The following is a 25053-nucleotide window of genomic DNA, read 5'->3' on the forward strand; positions in this document are numbered from 1 at the left end:
TTAAAAAAAGAAAAAGAAAATTTACATGCAAATTGAGTGAATAAACAAACATGTACAATATTATTTACAATTGAATTTATTATACATGATATACGTTAAAATTTTAACAATTTACACGTTGAAAGTTTCAAAAATATATACATACACAAAAAAGATGTAAACTGCAATAATGTTGGAATCATTTTTAAAAAATACGAAAAATATAATTGCAAAAACAAAGATTTAAAAAAAAATCCGGGGGAATTTTCCTCTCCTTATATACATGTTATTTTTTTAAAAAAATATATATATAAACAATCAATATACTAAATTTATCAATTCTTGAATTTTACTAGGATTGAGATTTACCCTAACAAAGCAAATTGAACTCTATTAAAATTCTAAATATATCTTTAAATCTTAATTTTTAAAAAAAATATTTAAAAACTGATAAATAAAATTACAATAAAAAATCGATGCCCTAATGAAAAAATGACATGGAATATATATATATATATATATATATATATATATATAATGCACCAGTGGTGGGAAAGAGACATAAGATGTAGTGTGTAGAGAAATCCCATGGGCCCTCGATTCTCATTCAACATGTAGCTTTCAGCAAACGTGTTTGTGGAATTGCTTCTGAGAAAAAATTGACAGAGCAGCAAACTCCTTTCTTCTCTGTGTGGGAAGAAAAATGGAAGCTGACCATCTTCATCTTCCACTTCCAATTCCACAAGACTTAAATGACTCCCAACTCATCCAGACCTCCAATCCCCACCAAACCCACTTCAAACACTCCTCTATGGTTCTGATCCGTGACTCTCTCAACCACAACGACTGCTCTGTTTTCCCTCCCATCAACCACGAAAATCTACACCCAATTCCCCTCCAAGAACAACGCCCTTTATCGCCTTCTTTATCGTCTTCCTCGTCTTCTCCGTTAGCATCTTCGTCGTCGTCATCGTTCTCGCCCTCCGATGCTGAATATTCAGACCCGGAATCTCCGCTGCCATTGGAAACCAGGGTACAAAAACCTGGTTCCAAGGCGAACACTTGGGTGGGTTTTGGTTTTGAGGTGTTGCGGTCGAAGCTTCTTGCATTTGCCTCGTCTTTCATCGGATATAGATGGGGAATTCAGTCTTTTGGCTCTACTTTCGTAGGTATCATAGGTATGGCGATGATGATGTGGTCTTTGTACATGCGGTCTCGTCAGCGGCGGAGTCGGGAAAAGTTAATGCAGCTTGTTAAACAGAAGGACCAGGTTAGCTTAATTGGTTCCTCTGTATAAGGTGTTTGATTCAATGACTTTGATGATTGTGTTTTTGGGTTTTTGTTGAAATGCGAATTAGGTACTTGTTTATAATGACCCAAATGCATATGCTTGGCAATAACTAGTCACCTAGAAACGATTTTGGCGCACTTCGTGTGCTTTATTAGGTTGAGGGTTCATTTGGTTGAGACTCGGTGATAATATCTAATGAAAGCAAAAACAAAAAAGAAAAGTGGAAAAATGGGTTTCAACACTATATAGAAGTCACATTTAAGGTAACAATTGCATTATTAGAAAAGTCAAAAAAGTGGACATTCAGAAGTGTTTGGTTTAAGAATATATTGGTAGGCAGATCCTTGTGATTAGTCTTGGTTATAGCTTGTTTCGAGATTTGGTTATTTAACAAATAGTGTTATTGCAGGCTGCAGGGCATCTTAATTATTTTTTTTTTATTATTATTTTTTATAATATGTAAAGGTTTTCCTTAGCTAGACCTTGTTGTGAGGATTTTTAAAGAGATCATTAGGAATCAAAAGGAAGATATGAGTGTATATCTTTTCAATTGGGTTATTGGCAATTGGAACATGTTTCTTTCTCTTTCCTTTATATTTGGTGTGATAAGTTGATTGCATTAACTTTAATAACTGCATTATATCTTCTGTTGGTATGTTTTCCTTGTACTAAATACAGAATATGATCATTTGCAGAAAATTTTTCAACTACTGCATCAAATTGCTGAGTTGAATGAAGTACTGGTAGCCCACCACAGACTTCCGGCTAATAGATAGTTAGGACATGAAAACTTTGTTGAACTGGTAGTTTTTATAGTTAGGTCAATCTTGCAACTAGAGTTGCAAACATTGGGTAATTAAACCTAGATGTACAGACAGATGTGTTTTTGTTTACTATTTGATGCTTTATCCCTATAATTCATTGTCACTCGGGTTTGCTAAAGTCTCTGCAAACACTTTGAAATAAGGATGTGGCTAAACACGGAAGCAACACCCAAGATTTGGAAGATAAATAGTATAGCATAGATGAGGAGTTGCATTATTCATTTGTTACATATGGTCTTGTAGATTCGTTTGTATTCAGGTTCATTCTTACACATCGAATTCTTGGCATTGGTTTTGCAGTTTTTCTTGTAATGGACAGAGCTACCCAGTTAGGATTTTAGATGTATGTATGCACTATGCATTGCACTATAGGTTTCCAATGGTAAGTACTCTTACAAATATATTGAAAATGATAAACCAGATTTGGGAGGAAAGGAGGAAAATAGTAGTCATTTCTGGCTTCTTAAAGTGGAGGCTATGGTCGAGTTTCCACTCTCTCTCTCTCTCTCTCTCTCTCTCTCTCTCACACACACACACACACACAAAAGGACCGCACGTAATGCCTTTGGATTTTTTCAAGCATTGGATTTTAAATATGTATTTGGTATTTATATAAGTTTTTGAAACATTAAAACACTAGGAGAGCAAAGTGAACCTTCACGGTTCATATAAATCTTAAATGCATTTTTTTATGTCCTGAAAAGAAACTAATTATATATATATATATATATATATATATATATAAATATATATATAATTCCAAATTATTGTTTTTCTCAACTGTTTATTGGGTTGATTTTGTTGCCGCCTTCATGGACACGGATGGCTCTTTTTAGTCAAATTAGGCATAACAAACAACCATAATGAGACAACCCATATACAACGTATATGGGTTTGGATGTCCCTTGACTGAGTTAAGCTCATTGTTTAAAGTAACGAAGAAATTGGTTTTTTTTTTTTTTCTATTAGTTATTATTATAGTTGGAAGCTGTACATGGCTAGCTAAGGAAGGAGGAGAAACGTTCTAACAATAATTCTTCCATAACGTGTGAGGATTTTGACGCTTTGGCTGCTAATGACTTTAGGGGTGTTGGGAGAATAATGTTGATGGTTTTGTTCTAATTTTTTGAGAGATTACGATTGCAGGCTAGAGAAATGGCCTACCATCAATTAGCCGTTTTTGTTGTGAATGAGCTATAGACAATAGAGGTGCGTTGTGAACCGAACAAAATGATTAGCCCCAGCAAATTCCCCACTTCTTGGGTTTGGATCTTGGTGAACGAAGAACTTGGTTCAATTTGGTCTATATAATTTGAATACCTTATTAAATTATGTATATATAATAATATGACAAAGTTACAAAAATTAAAGTATGTTGTTCATCATTCATTGAAAATGAATCAAGTATATTAATGCAAAAATCAAATCACATAAAATCAAGTATTAATTTTTAAAGTTGATAAAGAAAATCAACTATATATATTGTGCTAGAAATGTTATTGACATCTATTTCTAAAGGTGTTAAAAGACCTATTGCCAGTTTTACATTTTCCTCTCTTTTATCTTTGGGTTATTATCTCTACCAATACCTAAACTATGTTTATATTTGCACTTTGATCTTTAAGTCTTTTCTTGTGGCACTTTACTTCCTTTTAACTTTAGCTTTTGTTATATTTTATTCTTTTTAACTATTTTTCAGTATAATTTTTAAGAGTTTTAAAGTGTACAATGTACTTGATGCAATATGCAAGAATCCTAAGGAATTGTCTAATTTTGCTAAATTTTGGAACTGCGTTGTTTTCATGTTGCAATCTGTATATCTCAAAACTGCCAAAGATAAATTGAATTAAATTAAATCAAAATACAACTAAAATTGAAATCTAGAGATCAAAATAGCATAGAAAATAATTTAAGGACCAAAATACAAATGTAAATATAGTTCAAGAACAAACAAAACTGGTGCCCTCTTCAGCTTGGGGAATTGGGCTTGTAAAATTCTAGGTGTTTGGGCGAGGGAGAGGACTTTTACTTTATTTTGCTTTGTTTTTCGTTTCCTTGTTTATTTCACTCAAAATTGATGGCCAATATTACCATAGTTCAGAATGTAGAATAAGTTTCCCAAATACCATATGAGGTGTTAATAATATTATCCAAAAAAAAAAAAATAAATAAATTGCTAATAATCTTACTACTTTAATAATACTCATGTAAATACTTCTCTCTCAAGGCAAGTGTGTAGCGAGACTAGCGACTGCAAAAGATCTCATTTGGAACATTTCACTACTTTAGTGATTAACTGTATACAACATCATATAAGATTCAATGTAAGATTTTCATCACTCAACATTGTCTAAAATTTATTTCATTTTGACTTATCATCATGGATTCAGATGATTGCCACAGCAATTCTGTTACAATCTGCATAAAGAACTCCAAATACTGATGCCTCGCTAAACCCAGAGCTGTAGGCAAAACCGCCTTCAAAGGCAATTTACAAGGCTAACATAAACATGACAAGAAAATTGACCAACGTTTCGAAAATGACAAAATGAAACACAAAAAAAAAATGAAATCCTTTCTAGAAACACAGAAGAAAATGAAATCCTTTCTTATTTCTGTGAAAACGAGAACATTATTTGTATGCTATATCTTTTATTTTCTTCACAAATTTTTTCAAACAATAGAAAATAATTTATTTTTAGCCTAAAGAAACAAGGATAATGTTATGACACTTATTTCATTGGAGAGGAAATCCAGGAATGTGGACGGTCTGGATGGTGATTTACTACTTACATAACATCATCTTCCGGAATTAAATGGAAACATAGAAGACACAATATCATTCTCATCTGCTTAATTGTCAAGCTATAAACAAAATGAAATATGCATCTTTTGCCGCTTTTGCGCTTCCTTAAAGCAAATAAGGAGACCAGCAATATAGAAAGAGAGAACATGTTATAAATGATTGGTCCTAAAATATGGAAGAGAATATGAAGCATTTTAGTTTAGCTCTCCTGGGAACACACACTTGCAAAACGAAAACAAAGCAGGAATACATAAAAAGTACAACAAAATGCCCTATAATGGTTGCTATCTTCATCAACACAACTTATAAACTGAACCTGTAAGATTTCAACCAAAGAATATCCCCTAAAAATGAACTTATATAATAACCTCTCCTTTTTACTTTAAAGTTCACTTTCCATGCAGCATCCCCAGATTATATGAACAATAATGTATCAACCAAAGTATAATTTTGGCCATTTATACCATACTTTTTTTATCAACAGTCCAGTTAAAATTATCTTCCAAATTTATGTTTCGGTTTTATCTATCATCCTCATGCAAAAGATTAACATAAGCTTCTACCTTTAAAAAATTAAAGGATAAATGAAAAATCTGACTAAATGAAAACTACTATCTAGCATGGATTAAAAAAATTTAGTCAAGTTATTGAAAAAGAGACATGGATAGCATGCTAGAACTAACACAACCTACCAAAAACGAATGAAAGGCTCAAGTTTAGGTACCAAGTAAAATCCCATACAGAGACCAAAATTGTATCAGCTTTCAAGTGTACAGCCAATTCGCCCACACCCCTCCCACCTCCAATTTCTTTTTAATATGTTGGCAGTTACTGTGAATATAAAGCCCCTAAAAAGGGTCATGCAGCCCTGAACCAAAATCTATTTATCTTACAGGTATTCATGGACTTGTGCTTTGAATGAAATTCAAAAAAGATAAGCTTCTTGAAAATGCTAGTCTCAGCAAATTTACTAGAGAGGTTGATGTTCATGCAGAAACAGAAAAAAGGACCCTTCCTGAATGTTTCCTATGATTTAGAAACCACTTAACAAAGAAATGCGTCTCTTTGAGTCCTATCTATTATGGCTGTACCATCACATAGAATAACTCACATAACTCAAGCTGATGGATACCAAAATATATAACAGTACTAGTAGAAATGTAGCAACTCTAAATGAATAGTAAGAAAACTTTATAATAAAAAAATTAAACCACAAGATTAACAATAAGAAATCTTCAATAAAGTTACAAAAGTTAGATGAAGACCGAAGTTTCCTAGGCTAAGTAGCAACCTACTGCTAAAAGTTAATTAATCAACGATAGCACGTCCTCGAATTACAATACTCATCATTCTGTGCGAGAAGAGATTGCTAGGAAAAACTCAACCAAAAGAGGCGAGCATCAAACAGAAATATTGTTGCTTCATGCCTTAAGAAAATTGACCTTTTACAGTGAACTGATAAATTAAATTCCTTTATGGAATTAATTAAACACAATGCAAAGGCGATCCAAATTAATATATGAAAGAATTCTACTATGTTGAGATCTCAAAAGCAGTACAAAAGACAACAGAACAAACAAAACTTACGTAAAAGTGAACTGTTATCGAGTTTTCTTTGTTTTTTTTTTTTTTTTTAAATCTGCTTTAACTGATGAAATTACATCATTACCTACCAAATTATCACACAATGAAAGACGTATTACACACTAGCTCCGTGATCCAGTGCTACCTTGTACCGGATGCCTTCGAATATCAAACTGATCAACAACCTCTAAAGGAGTGACTGTTTCATTCCTGATCCTCCTGATCTTTGGACTCAACAAGCCCCTGTGCCTAAACCCATACAGCTTAAGGACTTGGTTATCTGCAAAATTGAAAGCCCTCTCCATGCTGCTCAAGCATCTTTCAACAGGGTAATCTCCATAGCTCCCACAAGGTTTGCATCCCACAAAATGGGTCACAAACGGCCACCTCTCATCACCCAATCCTGGATGATACTTCTCTAACATTTCTTCATACCGATCCACCAACCCAGCCCAGTAACCATGCAAATAGTAAGAATTCTCAAGGAACACCTTATCCATCCATTGATCTTTCTGTGAGAGCAACAAGTAGATCAAAGCAGATTGATCATCTGCCTCAAATGCTGGCCTTCCCTTCAAATTTGCAGTCAAAATTCTCCCTGCCTCTTCCCTAATAGGACCTTTAGGACCCATTGGAGCCCAAGCATCCAACAAATCCAAAGACCACTGGCAATTCCTAAACAAGAAACTACCTGTATTCAAAGCAATCCAAGATTTCTGTTCAAACATCAAATCAGGATACCCATGAACCACCAAATTGTAATTGTTATACTTTGATAGAGGGATCTCAAACACCATGTCAGTAAACAATGCATCACTATCCATCCACCAAATCCACTCCACTTCAGGATGAGACAGCATCAATCTCCTAATCAATGGCAATTTTGCCCAATACCCAGCAAGTTCCTTATCCAAATGAGCCAAATTGTAAACAATCTCAATCCCATGAAGCCTACAGTAATCAATCTTGTTCTTAATCGCTTTCAATAAATAATGATCCCCAATTGGGTTATCACAAGGCTTAGGAGGAGACCCAGTAACAAGCAAGATTCGAGCTTTACCGTTGATGAAATTCGGGAACTCCGGGTTGGAATCGAGCCAGGCTTTTCGCTCTCGATCCCAGTTGGTGATTTTGGGTCCGAGAGTGAACGTTATGTTGGGGTTGATCTCGGTCTCGGTAAGCTCATCCGGATCGTTCGGGTCACCGTCGGATCGGATCTCCGCGAGGATCCGATTGGTCTCTTCGATTATGTTCTGGTTGACAGCGTCGGCGTCGGAGCTTCCCAGGTTTCCGACACCGATGGTTCCACGAAGGACGAGGATTGTGACGAAGCCGCAAAGAATGGTTATCTTGATGTTATTGAAGGTCTTCTGGATCTGACGGCCACGAGGTAAAGACGCGAATGCTCGAGCTCTTCCATTGGCGGCCGGAGCGGCAGTACTCGTCGGCAACCCAACTCCTCCTCCGCTCCTTTTCTGAGCTGAGAAATTCTCTTTCGCCATCTCTTTCTCTCTCTAAAAACTATCTCAGACTATAATTTTGTATACGTCAATATATTTATATATGCGGTATGAGCAAATCCCAGTATACAAACAGAGAGATCTCTGTCTCTGAAAACACAGAGATTTCGCAGAAAATCGAAGTGGGTATTGGAAAAAAGTGCCTAAAATTATGGCTAAGCAGTGAATTCGTTAGCCATGGATGGAAAAGGTCGAGGCTTTAGTACATGGGTTCAGTGGGTTTTTGGGAACCGCAAACATGAATAGAGGGGAGGTTGGCAAAACCCTAGAGGAGAGAGAAAATGGAGGTGCAGGAGAGAGTGGGATGGGAAGGTTTGGACATGGAGGAGATGAAGAAGAAGAAGAAGAAGAAACAGAGAGTGGAGAAGACGTGTTGTGTGGGAACGCACACCGACTGTTTGTTATAATATGGCTTTTCTTTTTATGCCTTTCTTATATTTTCCAATTAGTATTTATTTATTTATTTTTTAATGGATTAGTTAATGGTTTTATGCCCTTGGTGGATTTTTTTTATTTTTTTAGTTTAAACTTTCTTTTTTAGTCATGATCAACGGAATCAAGTGTAAAATAATTTGAAAAATACGTGTAAGGCTGATTTAGGGCAATGTGTTATATATATGTAATCCTTTGATTATAATTTGGTTATTCTTTTGGATATTTCTATTACTAACCCATGATTTTGATTAATTTTTGGCCAAAATAAACAAGCTGAGTTAAAAAATAATAATATTATTGTTTATTATATTTATATAATTTAATTATGTAAATTTTAAATAAATAAGTGAATTATAAAATAATTAATTAAATATTATTATCATTTAATTTGATAAATAAATTTAATAAATATTTTAGTAGCTCTTGTATTATTATTTAAATTTTTAAAAAAATATGATCAATTAAGTTAAAATATTTTTGGATTATTTATTTACAATAACTATGACAATTAGTAATTACCAGAAAAAGAAAAAAAACTACAATAATTACTAGGATCTTTTCTCAATTTAATCCTTTCTTTTCAAATTTTCACTTTTGAATTATAATTATATCATTTATAATTACCAAAAAAAGAAAAAAACACTACAATAATTACTAGGATCTTGTCTCAATTTAATCCCTTCTTTTCAAATTTTCACTTTTGAATTATAATTATATCATTTAGGTTAGATATAGTCTCCTTTTTTTGTTTTTTTCATAGTTCACTTTTAATTTATAATTATATTATTTAGGTTAGATATAGTCTTTCTTTCTTTCTTTTTATTTTTATTTTTTTGGTAAACATATCATATTAGATTTAGTCCAATTTTGATCAAACTGATCCTTACGTTCTGAGTAAAAACCTTGTACGGACAATATATGATTCTGTTAAAGAATCTTTTGAAATAAAATGAAAAAAAAATACATATAATAATTTTCATGTTTTTATATTTCACTAGTTAAAAAAAAACCTATTCATGTTAATTGTATATGTGAATTCTACGAAGATTTGATGAGTAGAAGATACAAACTCGTAATTATTTATTATGATATAATGAACATCACATAGTTAATCATCAAAATTTAACATCATATGATTAATTTCATCGAACTTTAACATGAGGATGTAGTGAATATTATGTCATAGCCAATACATGATGTTCATTATAATAGCTAATATAATGAATATCACATAGTTAATCATCAAAATTCAACATGATGTGGTTAATTTCATTTAACTTTTAACATGAGGATGTAGTGAATATTATGTCATCATTAATAAGTGTTATTTTTTCTCTAAAAATGTTACCGTTTGAAATTTAAAGGAAAAGAAGCTGGGGACAAAATTATCCTTTTATGCTTATTGGCTAAAGGAAAAGCCATTATGCCAATAAGCTAGTTTGTATTATTCCACCCTTTCAACCAACTATGCTATATGCTTTGAATAGTCTTTAAATATATGATCTGTTTTGGCTTTTCCACACATATGTCCTTCTCTTTTATTTAATAATAAAAAACAAAAACAAAAAGAAGATAAAGATAAAGCAACTTAATCTTTCTGTATTGTTATCATTTTCACAATTTTGAGTATGACATCAATTTCAAGTCCAATAAATTACATTTATGGTTATAGAAAGATTCTTACATGTTCATTGCTAGCCACATTCATCATATTCATCTCTTGACATTCTTCAAAATATCAAGGAGAATAAATGTTAATTTCAGTAGTAAGCATAAATTTCTTAATTTTGTTAGAAAAACAATTCAGATTATAAAGATTCTTTACCAAGTGTGTGTATATATTTTATATATAGATATATAAAAAAATTTCTTTCACAAATTTTTGTTCATGATTTATCCTGTTAATTGTAACAAAATAACAAAAAGCATCCTTTTAGTGGTGACACCATAAATTTTGAACATTCGGAATTTTTGAATAACAAAATCATTATATATACAAAATGCTACAGATATTAAAATATTGATCAAATTTATTTACCAAAATACATATTAAGACATTATTAATTATCATATTTATATAATTTAAATATAAATTAATAAATATTTAAATAAAAAAAGGAATTAAAAAATAAATTAATTAAATATTATCACATTATTTATTAAATCATTTATTGAACAAGTTTGATAAATATTTTGGTAAGTCTAGCATTATTAAAACCATATATAAATAAAAATAATATAGTAAGAAATTGATAAAAAAGAACTATAATAAACATCATTTAAAATCATCAGATTATGAAAATTATATAAATTTAATGACTATAAATGCTATCCCTCACAATCTTTTTCTGTAAGTTGCTTATTATATTATTTTTTATATATAATATTATTTTCTATATACATATAAGAGTTGTACACATTTTATTATACTAAATGATATGGCAATTTTGAAATAGTAGATTATAATAAATGATATGGCAATTTTGAAATAGTATATTAATTATATAGAGAAGCGAATCCAATGATATCTTATTAATTGGTATCCAAAACTTGATGCTCCATTATGATTGCTATTTTTATTTTATTTTAAATAAAGGTTGTTTTTTTTTTTTTTTTTGGTCAATGCATTCAAAAATTAAATTATTTATATACAAATAAAGCTACATTGAAATTCGAAAAATCTATTATGAAAAATCAGCATTGAGAATTTTAATTTACATTACATGGCGAATAGAAAAAAATTGGAGAAAAGTTTTAAAAAAAGAAAATCTATAAATACACATATTTAGGATAAAAAACATTACATAAAGAAAACATATGAAATTTCTTTTCCCATTCCTTGATAAAAATTTTAAGAAGTGGAGGATACAGAGTATTTAAGACCTTTTTTTTTTTTTTTTTTTTCTTTGTTTGTGTGTGTTTAGAGAGTATTTTAGACTTTTGGAGTATTTTAAAATATATAATTTTTAAAATTCTTAAAAATTGTCCTAATTAACAAGCTTTTAAAAATAGAATCCAGAATAAGATCCTTCTGTCAAAGTCCAAATGGAGCCTCTCTCCAGTGTCTGTGGACTGTCATGCACTTTTGCCACTCCTGGCCGCCACGCGTGGATTGCACCTTCTCTCTTGTTTCCTTTCCTTCTTAATTTCTATTTAACGCGGGATTGGACTTTAAACACCTACTAAACAACATGCAAACCCCCACTCTACTATCAGGCGCGTGTAATCCACTCTTCAGGTACGCACAACCCCCATGTATTTTTATGTAGTTTTGTTATAGATAATTCTACACTTATAAAAATTTTGATCATTAACTGTTATTATTTTATTAATTTTAACTAATTTATATACAATGATAAATATCCATATATATATATATATGTCATTTTATTTAAAATTTTAGTAAGTTTTTGAATAAATATTATTATTTTGTTATAGAAAAATATCAAATTACTTTATAATATAAAATATTTAATACTAAATACTGTTTTAAAAAAATCAATTTTGTTTCAAAACCGACACCCCTTCATAAAATATATCTACACAACAAACCCACACTCCACCACAATATAAAATTCATATTACAGTATATAGGAAGTCCAATAAATAATATATTCATATCGAAAAAAAATATAATATTTATCATCTACATGTGAATCTGTATCAAAATTAACATTTAAAAAACAATATTTTATTATATCTAAATAACACAAACCGATATTTTTAATAAAAAACCATCAACTTTAATATGAATCTAAAACAATCCACCGTAATATTATCTTTTATATATATATATATATATGTTAATTAGTTTGTCCTTATAATGTTTCTAATTGTTGAGATTTGGGACGGGGAGCCCACAAGATCCCATCTCAGACGCTCATCACGGTCCATGTGCCATGTGCTAAGTCTCTTTTTTGTCACCTACTGATATAATCAGCTGCTACATTACTTTTAATTATTTTATCTACTTATTTAATATTTTATTTTCAAGAAAATATGAAAACTTTTGTCATTCTGTCTCATTAATTGAATTTGAAGTTCAGTTTACTTCTGCTGGGAATCAATAATTAATGTAATACATATACCATTTTTTTTTTCATTGTGATTATTTTAATGGTGCCCTTAAATTGTGAAAATGGTAAAATTTCATAGTTTTTTGATGGATAGAAAAATCGTCATGATTTTTATATGACATCTGTAATCTAATATCCAAAAATATAAATTAACGGGAATCTGAATACGCAATGATGGGGAAAAAGATGACAGAAACAAGAAAGAAAGATAATATTTAACCAAAAAAAAAAAGAAGGAAAATAAAAAGAAAATGGGATTTGACATATGGATGAAAGTCCTTTAAAGTTATAAACATGCATTCATTAAGAAGTAAACCATGAAAGGGACAAAAAGAAAAGAATTTTTGGATTTTGTTGAAACGGTCAAAAACAAGTATGGTGGGTTCGCTACTCGTTAAGAGGAAAGACAGGCATGCTTGAGCTTAACCAATTGACTTGGAAATGTTATTCGAATTGAAGGTCTTCTCACATGCCCAACTAATTTTATGGGCCATTTTAGGGGGTTTCTATGTGGTTCTAGGATGCTAGCAAGCAACAGCTCATTTGGTCCATTTTATTACAATAATAATAATAATAATAAAAGCTCATTTGGTCCATTTGGGAATATTCTTCTGGTAAAATTCACCATCTCTCTTATAAAAGGTTAAGTATACATATTGTTTTAAATTCAAAGAGGGATCAAACCCTACCTTGAGTATCTGTTTGGGATGCAAGAGTATTTTGGCTTGAGAAAATGTTATCAGAAATGAAAGAATGTAAAAGAAAAAGCTGCATAAGACAAGTAGATAAGCACGTTTTTCACCATAATTATAAGAAAAGCCATTAACCATTTGCAAATTGTATTTGTCATATTCTAACAATAAATACTACCAAGAGTAAATACTGCCAAGAGTTTTATGCTTGGGAAGTAATTTTAAGGTGTTTCATTCACAATTTTTTATATGCTCAGCACAAGAAACACAGCAAAGAGAAGTAGAACTGCTAAGCGTATAAATAACAATTTGATTACACCAGAATTTCTGCTGTTACTTCTTATCCTCCTTTTTTTTTTTCCGATTTCTTCAAAGTCATCTTCTTATGTTTCTTCTTCATTGTCTGTCCTGTATTTTTCTTAGCCATCCCCTTAACTTTGGTTGAAGTGCAGCCTACGAGACTGATTTTTTCCACTTTCCTTGTTGGCTTAAAAACTTCAGTGACTGAGGGGTCTAAAACATTGCTCGAGCTGCAAAGACTAACACCCATATTCATGGCCTCATCCCACAGCTCCCTACCCCTTTCGAAGTTCCCTCCTCTACAAAGCTTTGGTATGAGCACATCATAAACTGGTCCATAACCACCCAGTGAGCTTCTTTTCATTCGGCCAAATAGCTCAAGTGCATACTCTAGCCTCTCCATTCCACAGAGAATACCGATCAAATCATAGTAGAACTTACGATCAGGTACCAAACCTTCTTCAATCATCTCATCCACCATCTTATTTCCTTTACCAAATCTCTTGGTTAAATACAACACTCTAACAACTAGATAATAGCTCATCCAATCTGGGGAACAACCACTCTTTTTCATTTTGTCGAGAATTTGACAGGATTCTTTAACTCTTCTTACCCTCCCTAGACATGATAGCAATATGTTGTAGCTAATGGAGGTTGGGGAAATCCCATAAGACCTCATCTCTATCATAACATTTAAAGAGTCAGGCATAAGGCCGGACGGATTGTGTTGAACGTTTCTCTCACAAAGGCACCTAAGGAATGTGTTGTAACAAAATAAATCTGGCTTGATCCTAGCTGACTTCATCTCTTTGATAATCCTTCTTGCCTCTTTCACATTCTTTTGCTCAGACCAACCATAGAGAAGACTTCTATAAATGCAAGGCTCTAGCCCGGAAATCTTATCCTTATGGTGCCAGACTACACCTTCTGCCTTCTTAGCATGTCCCTTGGCACAAAGTGCACTGACAATAGCTGTGATTGTGAACCTATCTAAGGGGCAATTGTACTTATCCAAGTTCTTAAAAATGCCTATTGCCTCATCTTCTCTCCCCATCTTAACCAATGCCTCAGCTACAATACCATAAGTTTCGGTCTCCATTGCCCGACCCTCCTTCTTAAGATCCGAAATCAATATATCTAATGCAGTATGATCCTTCTTTTCGGCAAAAATCCGTATTGCATAATTATAATCCTTGTCTTCCAAGTTGCTCTTCAAATTATTGCGAGACCATAGAAAGAATCTGAGCAATCTTCTGGTGGATGCTTCGGCTTTGCAAGAATCAATGACTTGGGTAACAAGCGAAGATGATAAAGAAGCAGTGAAATTACTCAAACTTGATTCCAAATCATCAAGACCACCAATGGGGGTCGTAACAATGCCATAGAGCTCCTGAACCTCGTTTGCCGACAGAGTTGGCAACGAAATAGAGTGGGAAATGCATGAAAGGTTTCGGTACTTCTGTTGGATGATAGTTCGTAGGAAGAAAACTCGCCATGTTGGCTTCATTATAAAATTCATTTTCACTCAGTAAATTCACCAAACAGGTTATATTACTCTCTAAATTGTTTTACATTTAAGTAACCCCCAACTCCTAATCACTGCTTTTTCCATTAGCAGCTAGGGCGATAGAATTGGTCGGTAACCCACCTCCTCCACTCTGTTTCTAAGCTGAAAAGTTCTCTTTCCCCCATTTCTTTCTCTCTAAACAAATATTTTCAGACTACAGCAAATCCCAGTATCCTACAGAGAGATCTCTGTTTCTTAAAACATAGAGATCTCGAAGAAAATGGAAATGGGTATTGCATAAAGGTCCCTGATTACTAGCTAAGCTCTAAATTCGATAGCCATGGATGAAAATGTCAAGGTTTGATTACATGGGTCCGAAGTTTTTCACAGTTGCCTGAGATGGGTGTGTTTGGGGGAAAATTAAAAAAAAATAAAATAAAAGAGAAAAGAATATATAAAAGGAAAGTAAACCAAAAACATATACGTGTTCTGATATAACTGCCAACTGAGGAAAAGAACGACGTCGTGCTGGTCTCATATCTTTCTCTCTCCCGCTTTCTGTGCTCTGTGTCCCTCTTGACGGTGATGAAAACTTCTTCTTTCTTAGGAAAAGTCAAGGAGAAACTCCGCGTATTGTCCTTCTTCTCCAAAACTGCAAAACCCCAACAATTCAACGTAGTCCAAACCAATATTTCCATTAGGAAAGAATGTCTAAAGGGTCATTTAGATACTGCTCGGGCCCTGTTCGATGAAATGCCGTATAGAACATTTGTGTCCTGGAACACTATGATATCTGGCTATTCGAAGTGGGGAAGATATGATGATGCCTTATCTTTGGTCTCAGTCATGCATCGCAGCAATATAAGACTAGATGAGACCACCTTTTCAACGACTCTCAGTGCCTGTGCGCGTTCCCGGTCGCTGGATGACGGAAAGGTTGCTCATTGTTTGATTTTGAAATCTGGGTTTGAGAGTTTTGAGCTTGTAGGAAGTGCATTGTTGTACTTTTATTCTACTTCCTTTCAGATTGAGAATGCTAAGCGGGTCTTTGATGAGCTGTATGCTGGGAATGATGTGTTGTGGACTTTGATGCTTGTGGGTTACGTGCAATGTAATTTGTTGAGTGATGCGATGGATGTGTTTGTGAAAATGCCGAAACGGGATGTTGTGGCCTGGACTACGTTGATTTCAGGCTATTCAAAGAGTGGTTTTGGTGGGTGTGAGAAAGCTTTGGAATTGTTTAGGTGGATGAGGAGGGATGGGGAGGTGATGCCTAATGAATTTACTTTTGACTCTGTCATTAGGGTTTGTGGGAGTTTGGGAGTTTTGAGTGAAGGGAAGATGGTACATGGTCTTGTTATTAAATTCGGGTTTGAGTTTGATCACTCAATCGGTGGTGCATTAATTGAATTTTATTGTCATTGTGAAGCTATTGATTGTGCCAAGAGAGTTTATGAAAGTATAGGAAATCCATGTTTGAACGCTTCTAATTCGCTTATTGCAGGTCTTGTATCCTCAGATAAAATTAAAGATGCAGAAATGGTTTTTCATAGACTGAAAGAAAAGGATCCAGTTTCTTACAATTTGATGATTAAAGGGTTTGCAATTAGTGGTCAGGTTGAGGAATCAAAGAAACTGTTTTTGAAAATGCCACACAGAACTATCATTTCTTCCAATATTATGATTTCCGTGTATTCCAGAAACGGTGAAATTGATAAGGCTTTGAATCTTTTTGAAGAAACTAAAGGGGAAAGAAATCCTGTGACATGGAACTCGATGATTTCAGGTTATGCTCAAAATCATCAGCTTGAGGAGGCTTTGAAACTATATTTAACAATGCACAGATTATCAATAGACCGTACAAGGTCCACATTTTCTGCTCTATTTTATGTATGTTCATGCCTTGGGTCTCTTCAACTAGGTCAATCACTCCATGCCCAGTTGACTAAAACAGCATTTGAATCAAACGTTTACGTTGGTACGTCCCTCATAGATATGTACTCGAAATGTGGGAGCATCACTGATGCAAGGACAGCGTTTTTATGCATATCTTCACCCAATGTGGCAGCTTGGACAGCTCTTATTTATGGATATGCACATCATGGGCTTGGATCTGTAGCACTCTTACTCTTTGAGCATATGTTACAGCAAGGCATCTCACCTAATGGGGCAACTTTTGTTGGCATTTTGTGTGCTTGTACTCGTGCTGGTCTAGTTGATGAAGGGATGAGAATTTTCCGCTCAATGGAAAAATGCTACAAAGTGAAACCAACTTTGGAACACTATGCATGTGTAGTAGATCTTCTTGGTCGGTCAGGCCGGTTACAGGAAGCTGTAGAGTTTATCAGAGTAATGCCTATTGAAGCAGATGAGGTTATTTGGATCGCTTTGCTAAATGCTTGTTGGTTCTGGAAGGACATGAAACTTGGAGAAAGAGTAGCAGAGAAGATATTTAGTTTAAATCCTAAGCCAGTATCTGCATATGTAATTTTGTCTAACATATATGCTGTACTTGGGAAGTGGAGTGAGAAGATGGAAGCGAGGAAGAGACTGAGAGACCTGGAAGTGAAAAAGGGTCCTGGGCGTAGTTGGATTGAGCTTAACAACAGAGTGCATGTATTCTCAGTTGGAGATAGAACTCATCCTCATTGTAGCATGATAGATGCAACTTTGGAGCAACTAACTGCAAATATTAACTCTATTATCCAATCTGATTGTGTTTCTATGCCAATAATGGATGCTCATTCTAATATTATCTTATCATAACCTCATTGACCATGTTTTATTAGCTGTCTATCTATTTCTTATGTGCATGGAAATTTACTGTTACGTAGATGCTAGCAGAATATATACGACAAGCAGAGAACTTTTTACTAAAATTACTACCATTTTTTTTTTTTTTGAACATTACAAAATGCCCATAAACCATCCCTTATATGTTTTGAACCCATGCCTTCATGGCATAGGTAGAAGTACTCAATCACTAAAGCTAACTCTTTTTGTCACTAAAATTACTACTTAAAAGGCTTACCTTCAAGTGCCTTAAACTCAAATCCTAGATATTCTTATTTTTCTCTGTCCTCTGTGCGTTATATATATAAATAGATATTTCGTTGAGGAGACAGAACGTGTTTCTTGATCAAAGAAATGGAATTGTTTCCTTTGAAAGTCGGATTCTTATTGAACATGGCCATGGCAGACCATTGGAGAGTGTCATACATATTTTTTTGTTACTGGTGAAGTTCGGTATCAAGATTAGATTTGTTACATCTGTTGATGGGTGTGATGAATGATTATGAATGTCTAATCCCCCTCATTTTAGACTTAAGGCAAAACAATAATAATAATAAAAGTGAAAAATAAAAGTAAGCAAACTGGTATGAGCAAACCTTTTATGGTAGTAAAAAAAAAATTGGTATCTCTGATAATAATTTATAAAGAATGTATCTATATTTTTTTTGCTTATTATTTCATCAACTGTGGATATTTTATCCATTAGCGATATCTAAAATAGTAAATAAATTGCTTACCAGAAAAATTGATTTGATTAGGTTAGATATTAATACTAAAAAAATAAAATATTATATTCTTTCAAAAATTTAAAATAATTTTGAATTCCTTTATAAGTAATAAACAAAAATAAAACATTTTTAAAATTTATATAAAATTTGTTAAATTATTATCCTCTTAATTTTTTTTTCTCAAAATTTTAGCACTTTTTATATTAAAATTTTGGTATTCTAAGTTCAACTTCTAAACATTCATTAAAAAAAAAAAAAAAATCAAATTGTAAAGATGATTGTGCATAAAAGTAAAGTTTTTTTTCTTTTTTTTTTAATAAAAGATCTTTTATCGCTTGAAAATATTTTTACTTATTTGTAATTTTTTTAAAAAAAAAAACATGTTTATTTTTGGTAAGAATAATACTAGAGCTAAAAAATATATCAACCACATATGTATCCATGAACCATATATAACTACATCCCTTTCTAGCGCCTCAGACTAAGTTCTAGTTCATTATAATTTTACACAGCCAAAAACTATCAAACATAATTTATCATGGATCCAGAAAGAGACACAAAACTTTTAAGTACTGATTCAATTCCCATTAATTAGTTTCGAATGAATAATGGAAAGAATACCAGCCTTGTTGATGAACCTTTCATTTCATTCCGCTTTCCTATTGCGCCCAACAAACAAGATTTCAAGGAAGCTCACCTTAGATCAACCCGAACCTCTTTCATTCAGTGGATCCAACATTAAAGTTTGTCAACTCTTCAATGGCAACTCAAGACTCAAACTTCCCAAGCTTGCGTGCAAACAAAGTATTAGGAACGATATCCCGTATTGATTGGTTTTCTTACTTATATCTACATCTATATCTATATTTTCATACTTTGTAATATTCGTGTAATATTCTATATCTGTAATATTTTGTTTCCATGCATGTAGTTGTAGAGATGTTGATTCAATTTTGGTTGAGGTGAATCAAAGATGTTAGAATTTGATATTCGGGTCACAGACCGATGCTTTGATTATTATTGTTGATGTTGTGGTTATTTGGATGTTGTGTTGTTGTGGGAGTATTTATATTGCATTTTTCTTGCAAAATTAGGTGAAATTTTTGGAAAGATCCATTTTTCAGTGGAAATTTTGCCGAATTTGCTGTGAATTTCCGAATGGAGCTTTCTCAAGTTGGGGCCACTCTGGGAGTTTTGGAGTGATCTTGAGATCGATCCTGGCAAGTTCTAAGCTATTGTGGTAGTTTTAAGTGCATGTTTTTTCATAGAAAACCAATAAGGTGGCAAATTTGCTTGCTTACCATGCATTATCTCTTTCTAATTTTTTTGAGTTTGATGGGGGATTGCCCTGTGAGGCTACTATCTGCCATTAAAGATGGTGTTTTTAGTATTTTGGTTTGATTATGGAAGTCTTTCTTTGTTCAATAATAATAATAATAATAATATAGAAAATTAAATCTCGGTAAAAAACAATAAAAATGAAAATCTTTTTTTTTTTTTTTTTGTTTGTTTAATTACTAACAGACTTTGTGATGTTTTAATAAAGTTTGAAGTACTACTGCAAATATTAAGATCGTGGTAAGCATGTGGATTGTGAGGCCGAAAAAGTGATTACCAAATCATCAATCAAGATCTTCCACACACACACACACACACACAAAAAAAAAAAAAAAAAAAAAAAAAAGAAGAAGAAGAAATCATCAAACAAGATCAATAAATTAATGTCAATTATAGCAGCAACAACATGTATATATAATATACACATATGTATATTTTCCATTTAATAAGTTTTGTATATATTTACTATTTAACAAATCACATGAAACTTTTATGCATGCTAAATTCAAAGTTCGCAAGAGTTATCTTGTTATTATATCCTACGTATTCACTCTTGTTGAAATGAACTTTGAGGATCGTCTTTAAATTGTATTTGGATGCAATATCTTTTACCTCTCATGAAAAGTATGGATACCTGGCATGTACTTTCATCTCTATTCTTCCCTCTTCTTCTCAACATAGCCATTGTATTTTTAAAAAATGATCCAATCAAAGCTCGAAGTGCATTGCAAATTATAAAACAAGCACTACAATATTAGTCTTAAATAAATTAACCAAGTAATAATTAAAAAAAAATTGATAGTTTGATTGTAGAAGCTCTTACATTATATGATGAGGCCCACGAGGTACTATAAGTGGAAAATTGAAGATAATTAAATCAAATTTCTCATCCCTTAAACTCTTATTGCATTTCATTCTTGTTGCATCCACTTTATCAATAATTCTAGCTCATTGTTTCGATAGAAAAAGTAAATTCGATAATGGTTTTTTCTATAGTTTCATGATAATAAATTTTGAAAGGTAGCATGTTGCAGTGACATTCTCTGATGCTTTTAGTAAAAAGTTTCTAACCGTGCTTGCAAATAAAAAAAGCTACCTTCTCCAACAAGCAACGTTTTGAGTTTGTTACCTTGACCATTCATTTTTTATATTTCTTTTACAGATCTGCAATGAAAATCATCTAGATGATTCTTAAAAGCATAACATTGCAATATTTAAGACTCAATCACTTAAATGATCTGAAGGATATCTACGATTGGACCTTAAAAGATGCTTTAAGAAACACTAACACTCAGTATTAGGATTTTTAAGAAGAGTGGAAGAAAATTCTTATTTTTGTTCCAAATAGGTTTAAATCTTAACATGAATTTATTTACACTAAATTCAACGTTAGCAAGAGTGCTCTTGTAATTGTATCCTAGATATTTACCCTTGTTGAAATAAACTTTGAGAATGATCTTTAAATTGTGTTTAGATGCAATGTCTTCTACCTTCCACAAAGAGTATGGGTGCTTGACATGTACTCTCCTGCCCCCTCTCCTTTTCAACATAACAATTTCATTTTCAAAAAAATGATCCAATCAAATCTTAATGTGCACTGTAAATTATAAAACATGCACTACAATATTATTCTTAAAGAAACTAACCAAATAATAATTAAAAAAAATTAATAGTTTGATGTAAAAGCTCGTACGTAATATCATGAGGCCCACGAGGTCCTATAAGTGGAAAATTGTAGACAATTAAATCAAATTTCTCATCTTTTAAACTCTTGTTGCATTTCATTCTTGTTGCATCCACATTATCAATAATTCTAGCTTCTTGTTAAAAGTAAATTCGGTAATGCTTTTTCGTATAGTTTCATGACAGCAAATTTTAAAGGCAGCATGTTGCAGTGACATTCTCTGGTGTTTTTGGTAAAAAGCTTATAACCAGGCTTGTTGAGAAAGAAAAGCTACCTTCTCAAACAAGCAATGTTTTGAGTCGGTTACAATAGCATGACCATCCATTTTTTGTATTCATTTTACAAACCTGCAAGGGAAATCATCTAGTTGATTGTTAAAAGCATAACATAGTAATGTTTTAAGAATCAATCACTTAAATAATTTGAAAGATATCTATGATTGGACCTCAAAACATGTTTTGAGAAACACTAACACTCAATTTTATATCAAACAAATGATTTTAAAAAACACATGTTAGAGAAATAGTCAATAGTAGGGAAAGAAACGGAAATGAATGCTTTGACAAGGGAGTCTCTTGGAGATTGAAGGGTTAGGTTGCCATTGACCATATTCTAGTTCCAACCTCCATAATGAAAAAGTACTTTTTAAAAGTAAGGCTAAAGTTGTGTTATGTATAAATATATAACAATGCTTTTACAGGGACGACCTTTACATACGGAAGTGTTTTGTTAGTCAATGGCCATATTTTGGTTCCACCACTCCATATTGAAGAACCCCTTTTCAGAAATAAAACTGAGTTTGTGTTATGCGTAAATATATGATAGTGTGGACAGTTCAAAATTGAGAAACCAACAAGGAGGCTTAGCAAAAAAGTTCTTGGAGTCTCTTAAAAAAATTAACAAGAAAATACAAACTAATAAAAAATATATATCCATAAAAAACATTAAAAAAAAAAAAAAGGATTTGAATACATCTATTTATAGTGTAGTTCCCCCATTACACATTGAAAGCGCCCTTTTGAGAAAAAAAGACAATGTTATTTATAAATTATATATATATATACAACTACACCATATATTGTTTTTTTATAATATATGACTAATGCTATAAAAGATAGATTATTGTATTTTCAGAAATGTTATGACAGCTCACGCTATAAAAAATCCTACTCTTTTATAGAAAGTGTTATGCTAAATGCTATAAATAATTATTTAATAGTATTTGTTTTATGTTGTTATGTTATTTTAATAGCAATTATAAACACTATGATTACATTAATGGCATTTGTAAGTACTATGTTAATTTAATTTAATAGCAATTCTAAATTCTATGTTTGGTACATTTCATTACACTTCCAAATCTAATATTAAATATATTTTATAATATTTGAAAATGCTATGTCAAATAAATTTTACAACATTTTTAAATGTTATAATTAATACAATGATAGATATTGTAAATACAATGATAGATACATTTTACATCATTTGAAAGTGTTATGTTGAAACGATTTCATAGCATTTCAAAACGTTGATTAACATTATAAAAATTATAATACAATGATACTTGAAAAGTCCCTAAATTACCACTTTAATACATTTAATAAACTAGTGGCAAAGAAAAGTTTCCTTCTCTAACAAAAAATATTTTGAGTTGGTTACAATATTATGACCATCCATTTATTATATTCATTTTACAAACCTACAATGAGAATCATCCAGATGATTATTAAAAGAATAACATTGTAATATTTTTATACTTAGTCACTTAAATAATTTGAATTATTTATCTACGATTGGATCTTAAAACATGCGTTAAGAAACATTAACAGTCAGATTTAGGTTCTTTAAGAAGAGTAGAAGAAAATCCATGTTTTTGTTCGAAATAGGTTTAAACCTTAACATGAAACTTGTATGCTAAATTCAATGTCAACAAAAGTTCTCTCGTTATTGTATCCTAGATATTCATCCTTGTTGAAATGAACTTTAAAGATTGTCTTTAAATCGTCTTCTACCCTCAACTAGTAGTGTGCATGCCTGACATGTACTCTCATCTCTATTCTTCCCCCTTTCCTTCTCAACATAGCCATTGCATTTTTAAAAAATAATCCGATCAAAGTTTGATGTGCAATGTAAATTATAAAACATGCATTACAATATTAGTCTTAAAGAAATTAATCAAGTAATAATTAAAAACAAAAAAATTGATAGTTTGATTGTAGAAGTTCTTACGCAATATCATGAGGCTCATGAAGTCTTATAAATGGAAAATTGGAGATAATTAAATCAAATTTCTCATCCTTAAAACTTTCATTGCATTTCATTCTTGTTGCATCCACATTATCAATAATTCTAACATTTCATTCTTGTTGCATCCACAGTATCAATAATTCTAACTCCTTGTTTTGAATGAAATAGTAAATTTGGTAACACTTTTTGTACAGTTTTATGCCAATTTTGAAGGATAGCATGTTGCAGTAACATTCTCTGGTGTTTTTGGTAAAAAGCTTCTAACCATACTTGCTGAGAAAGAAAAGTTACCTTCTCCAACAAGCAACATTTTGAGTCGGTTACAATATTGTGACCATCCATTTTTTATATTTTTTTTTTTTACAAACCTGCAATGAAAATCATCTACATGATTGTTAAAAAAATAGCTTTAGGGCGTGTTTGTTTCACCGGATTAGACAGGATTGTGTCCCAATCCGGTGTTTGGTAGAGGCAAATAAAGAAGCGGATAACTTAACTGCTATAGTGGAATAATACGCCTAGAGGAGGATTAAGCTGACCCGTCCCTCCCCCTGGATCAAGTTTTCGTCCGAAGCTCATCGAAGGCTCTTGTTGGTGTCTCCTGCGTATCTCTGGCCAGATCAAGCTCATGGGTAGTGTTGTTCTTCTTGAATCCGTGATTTTTCCTTCTTCTTCTTCTTCCTCTTCTCATTGTTCATCTGCTTCTTCTTTTTCATTTTTCAGTTTATTTCTTTTTTAGGGCTTAGATCTACTCATATTCCTTTTCTTTGATCTGGCATATATCTTTTATTTTTTGCGATTTTATTTCATCTTCTTCTTCTATCTGGCATTACATATTTCTAGGAAATTTTTTTTTCTTCTTCTTCTTCTCCGTTCCCCTTCTTCTTCTTCTTCTTCGATCTGCCTTCGTCTGCTTCTTTTTTCTTCGTTTTATTGTAAATTGGTGCATAAATTGGGGCTAATTCATGTGACGTCTCAGTCTTTCACTTTCTTTTCTCTCTTTGAATCAAATCCATGCTATGAGCTGTAGCCTTTCACAGCGTGGCTTAAAGATAAACATGAAATGGAGAGTCTTCACTCTTAATTTGCATTTTCCTTTATCCCATTGCTGGTTTTGGCTTATTGCCATCCAGCTTTGGGGATGAATATGGGCATTGCTGCCTTTTTTTTTTTTTTTCCCGTTTTTTAGCCTCTATTCAATTCCCCTGTCCATGCCCATCACTCTCCTATTTGTTTCTATTTATCC

The 25053-nt window shown here is 32.2% G+C and overlaps 4 protein-coding genes across 4 annotated transcripts; 2 read left to right on the forward strand and 2 right to left on the reverse strand.

The window, feature by feature from the left end:
* The first annotated feature begins 549 nt into the window (after positions 1-549).
* Positions 550-2308, forward strand: LOC107419190 (uncharacterized). The gene is made up of 2 exons (XM_016027928.4): positions 550-1249; positions 1966-2308. The coding sequence occupies exons 1-2, from the start codon at positions 683-685 to the stop codon at positions 2044-2046; spliced, it is 648 nt and encodes a 215-aa protein (XP_015883414.3). The 5' UTR covers positions 550-682; the 3' UTR covers positions 2047-2308.
* A 4104-nt stretch (positions 2309-6412) lies between these two features.
* On the reverse strand, positions 6413-8421 carry LOC107419204 (probable xyloglucan 6-xylosyltransferase 5). Its single transcript, XM_016027949.4, has one exon. The coding sequence runs from the start codon at positions 7984-7986 to the stop codon at positions 6607-6609; it is 1380 nt and encodes a 459-aa protein (XP_015883435.2). The 5' UTR covers positions 7987-8421; the 3' UTR covers positions 6413-6606.
* Positions 8422-13303: 4882 nt separating this feature from the next.
* Positions 13304-15026, reverse strand: LOC107419198 (pentatricopeptide repeat-containing protein At5g61370, mitochondrial). The gene has a single exon (XM_016027940.4). The coding sequence runs from the start codon at positions 15024-15026 to the stop codon at positions 13548-13550; it is 1479 nt and encodes a 492-aa protein (XP_015883426.3). The 3' UTR covers positions 13304-13547.
* A 566-nt stretch (positions 15027-15592) lies between these two features.
* LOC125422521 (pentatricopeptide repeat-containing protein At2g13600) lies at positions 15593-17818 on the forward strand. Its single transcript, XM_048474475.2, has one exon. It carries the CDS (start codon positions 15600-15602, stop codon positions 17778-17780), a length of 2181 nt encoding a protein of 726 aa, XP_048330432.2. The 5' UTR covers positions 15593-15599; the 3' UTR covers positions 17781-17818.
* Positions 17819-25053: the final 7235 nt, after the last annotated feature.

This window comes from Ziziphus jujuba, chromosome 2 (assembly GCF_031755915.1).
Source record: "Ziziphus jujuba cultivar Dongzao chromosome 2, ASM3175591v1".
In the NCBI taxonomy this organism is placed as follows: domain Eukaryota; kingdom Viridiplantae; phylum Streptophyta; class Magnoliopsida; order Rosales; family Rhamnaceae; genus Ziziphus; species Ziziphus jujuba.

Excerpts from the sequence above, each read along its gene's own strand:
- LOC107419190 (XM_016027928.4), top strand. The coding sequence starts at position 683 with ATGGAAGCTGACCATCTTCATCTTCCACTTCCAATTCCACAAGACTTA. Across the intron at positions 1,250-1,965 it reads TTGTTAAACAGAAGGACCAG|AAAATTTTTCAACTACTGCA; the intron begins GTTAGCTTAATT and ends GATCATTTGCAG.
- LOC107419204 (XM_016027949.4), bottom strand. The coding sequence starts at position 7,986 with ATGGCGAAAGAGAATTTCTCAGCTCAGAAAAGGAGCGGAGGAGGAGTT.
- LOC107419198 (XM_016027940.4), bottom strand. The coding sequence starts at position 15,026 with ATGAATTTTATAATGAAGCCAACATGGCGAGTTTTCTTCCTACGAACT.
- LOC125422521 (XM_048474475.2), top strand. The coding sequence starts at position 15,600 with ATGAAAACTTCTTCTTTCTTAGGAAAAGTCAAGGAGAAACTCCGCGTA.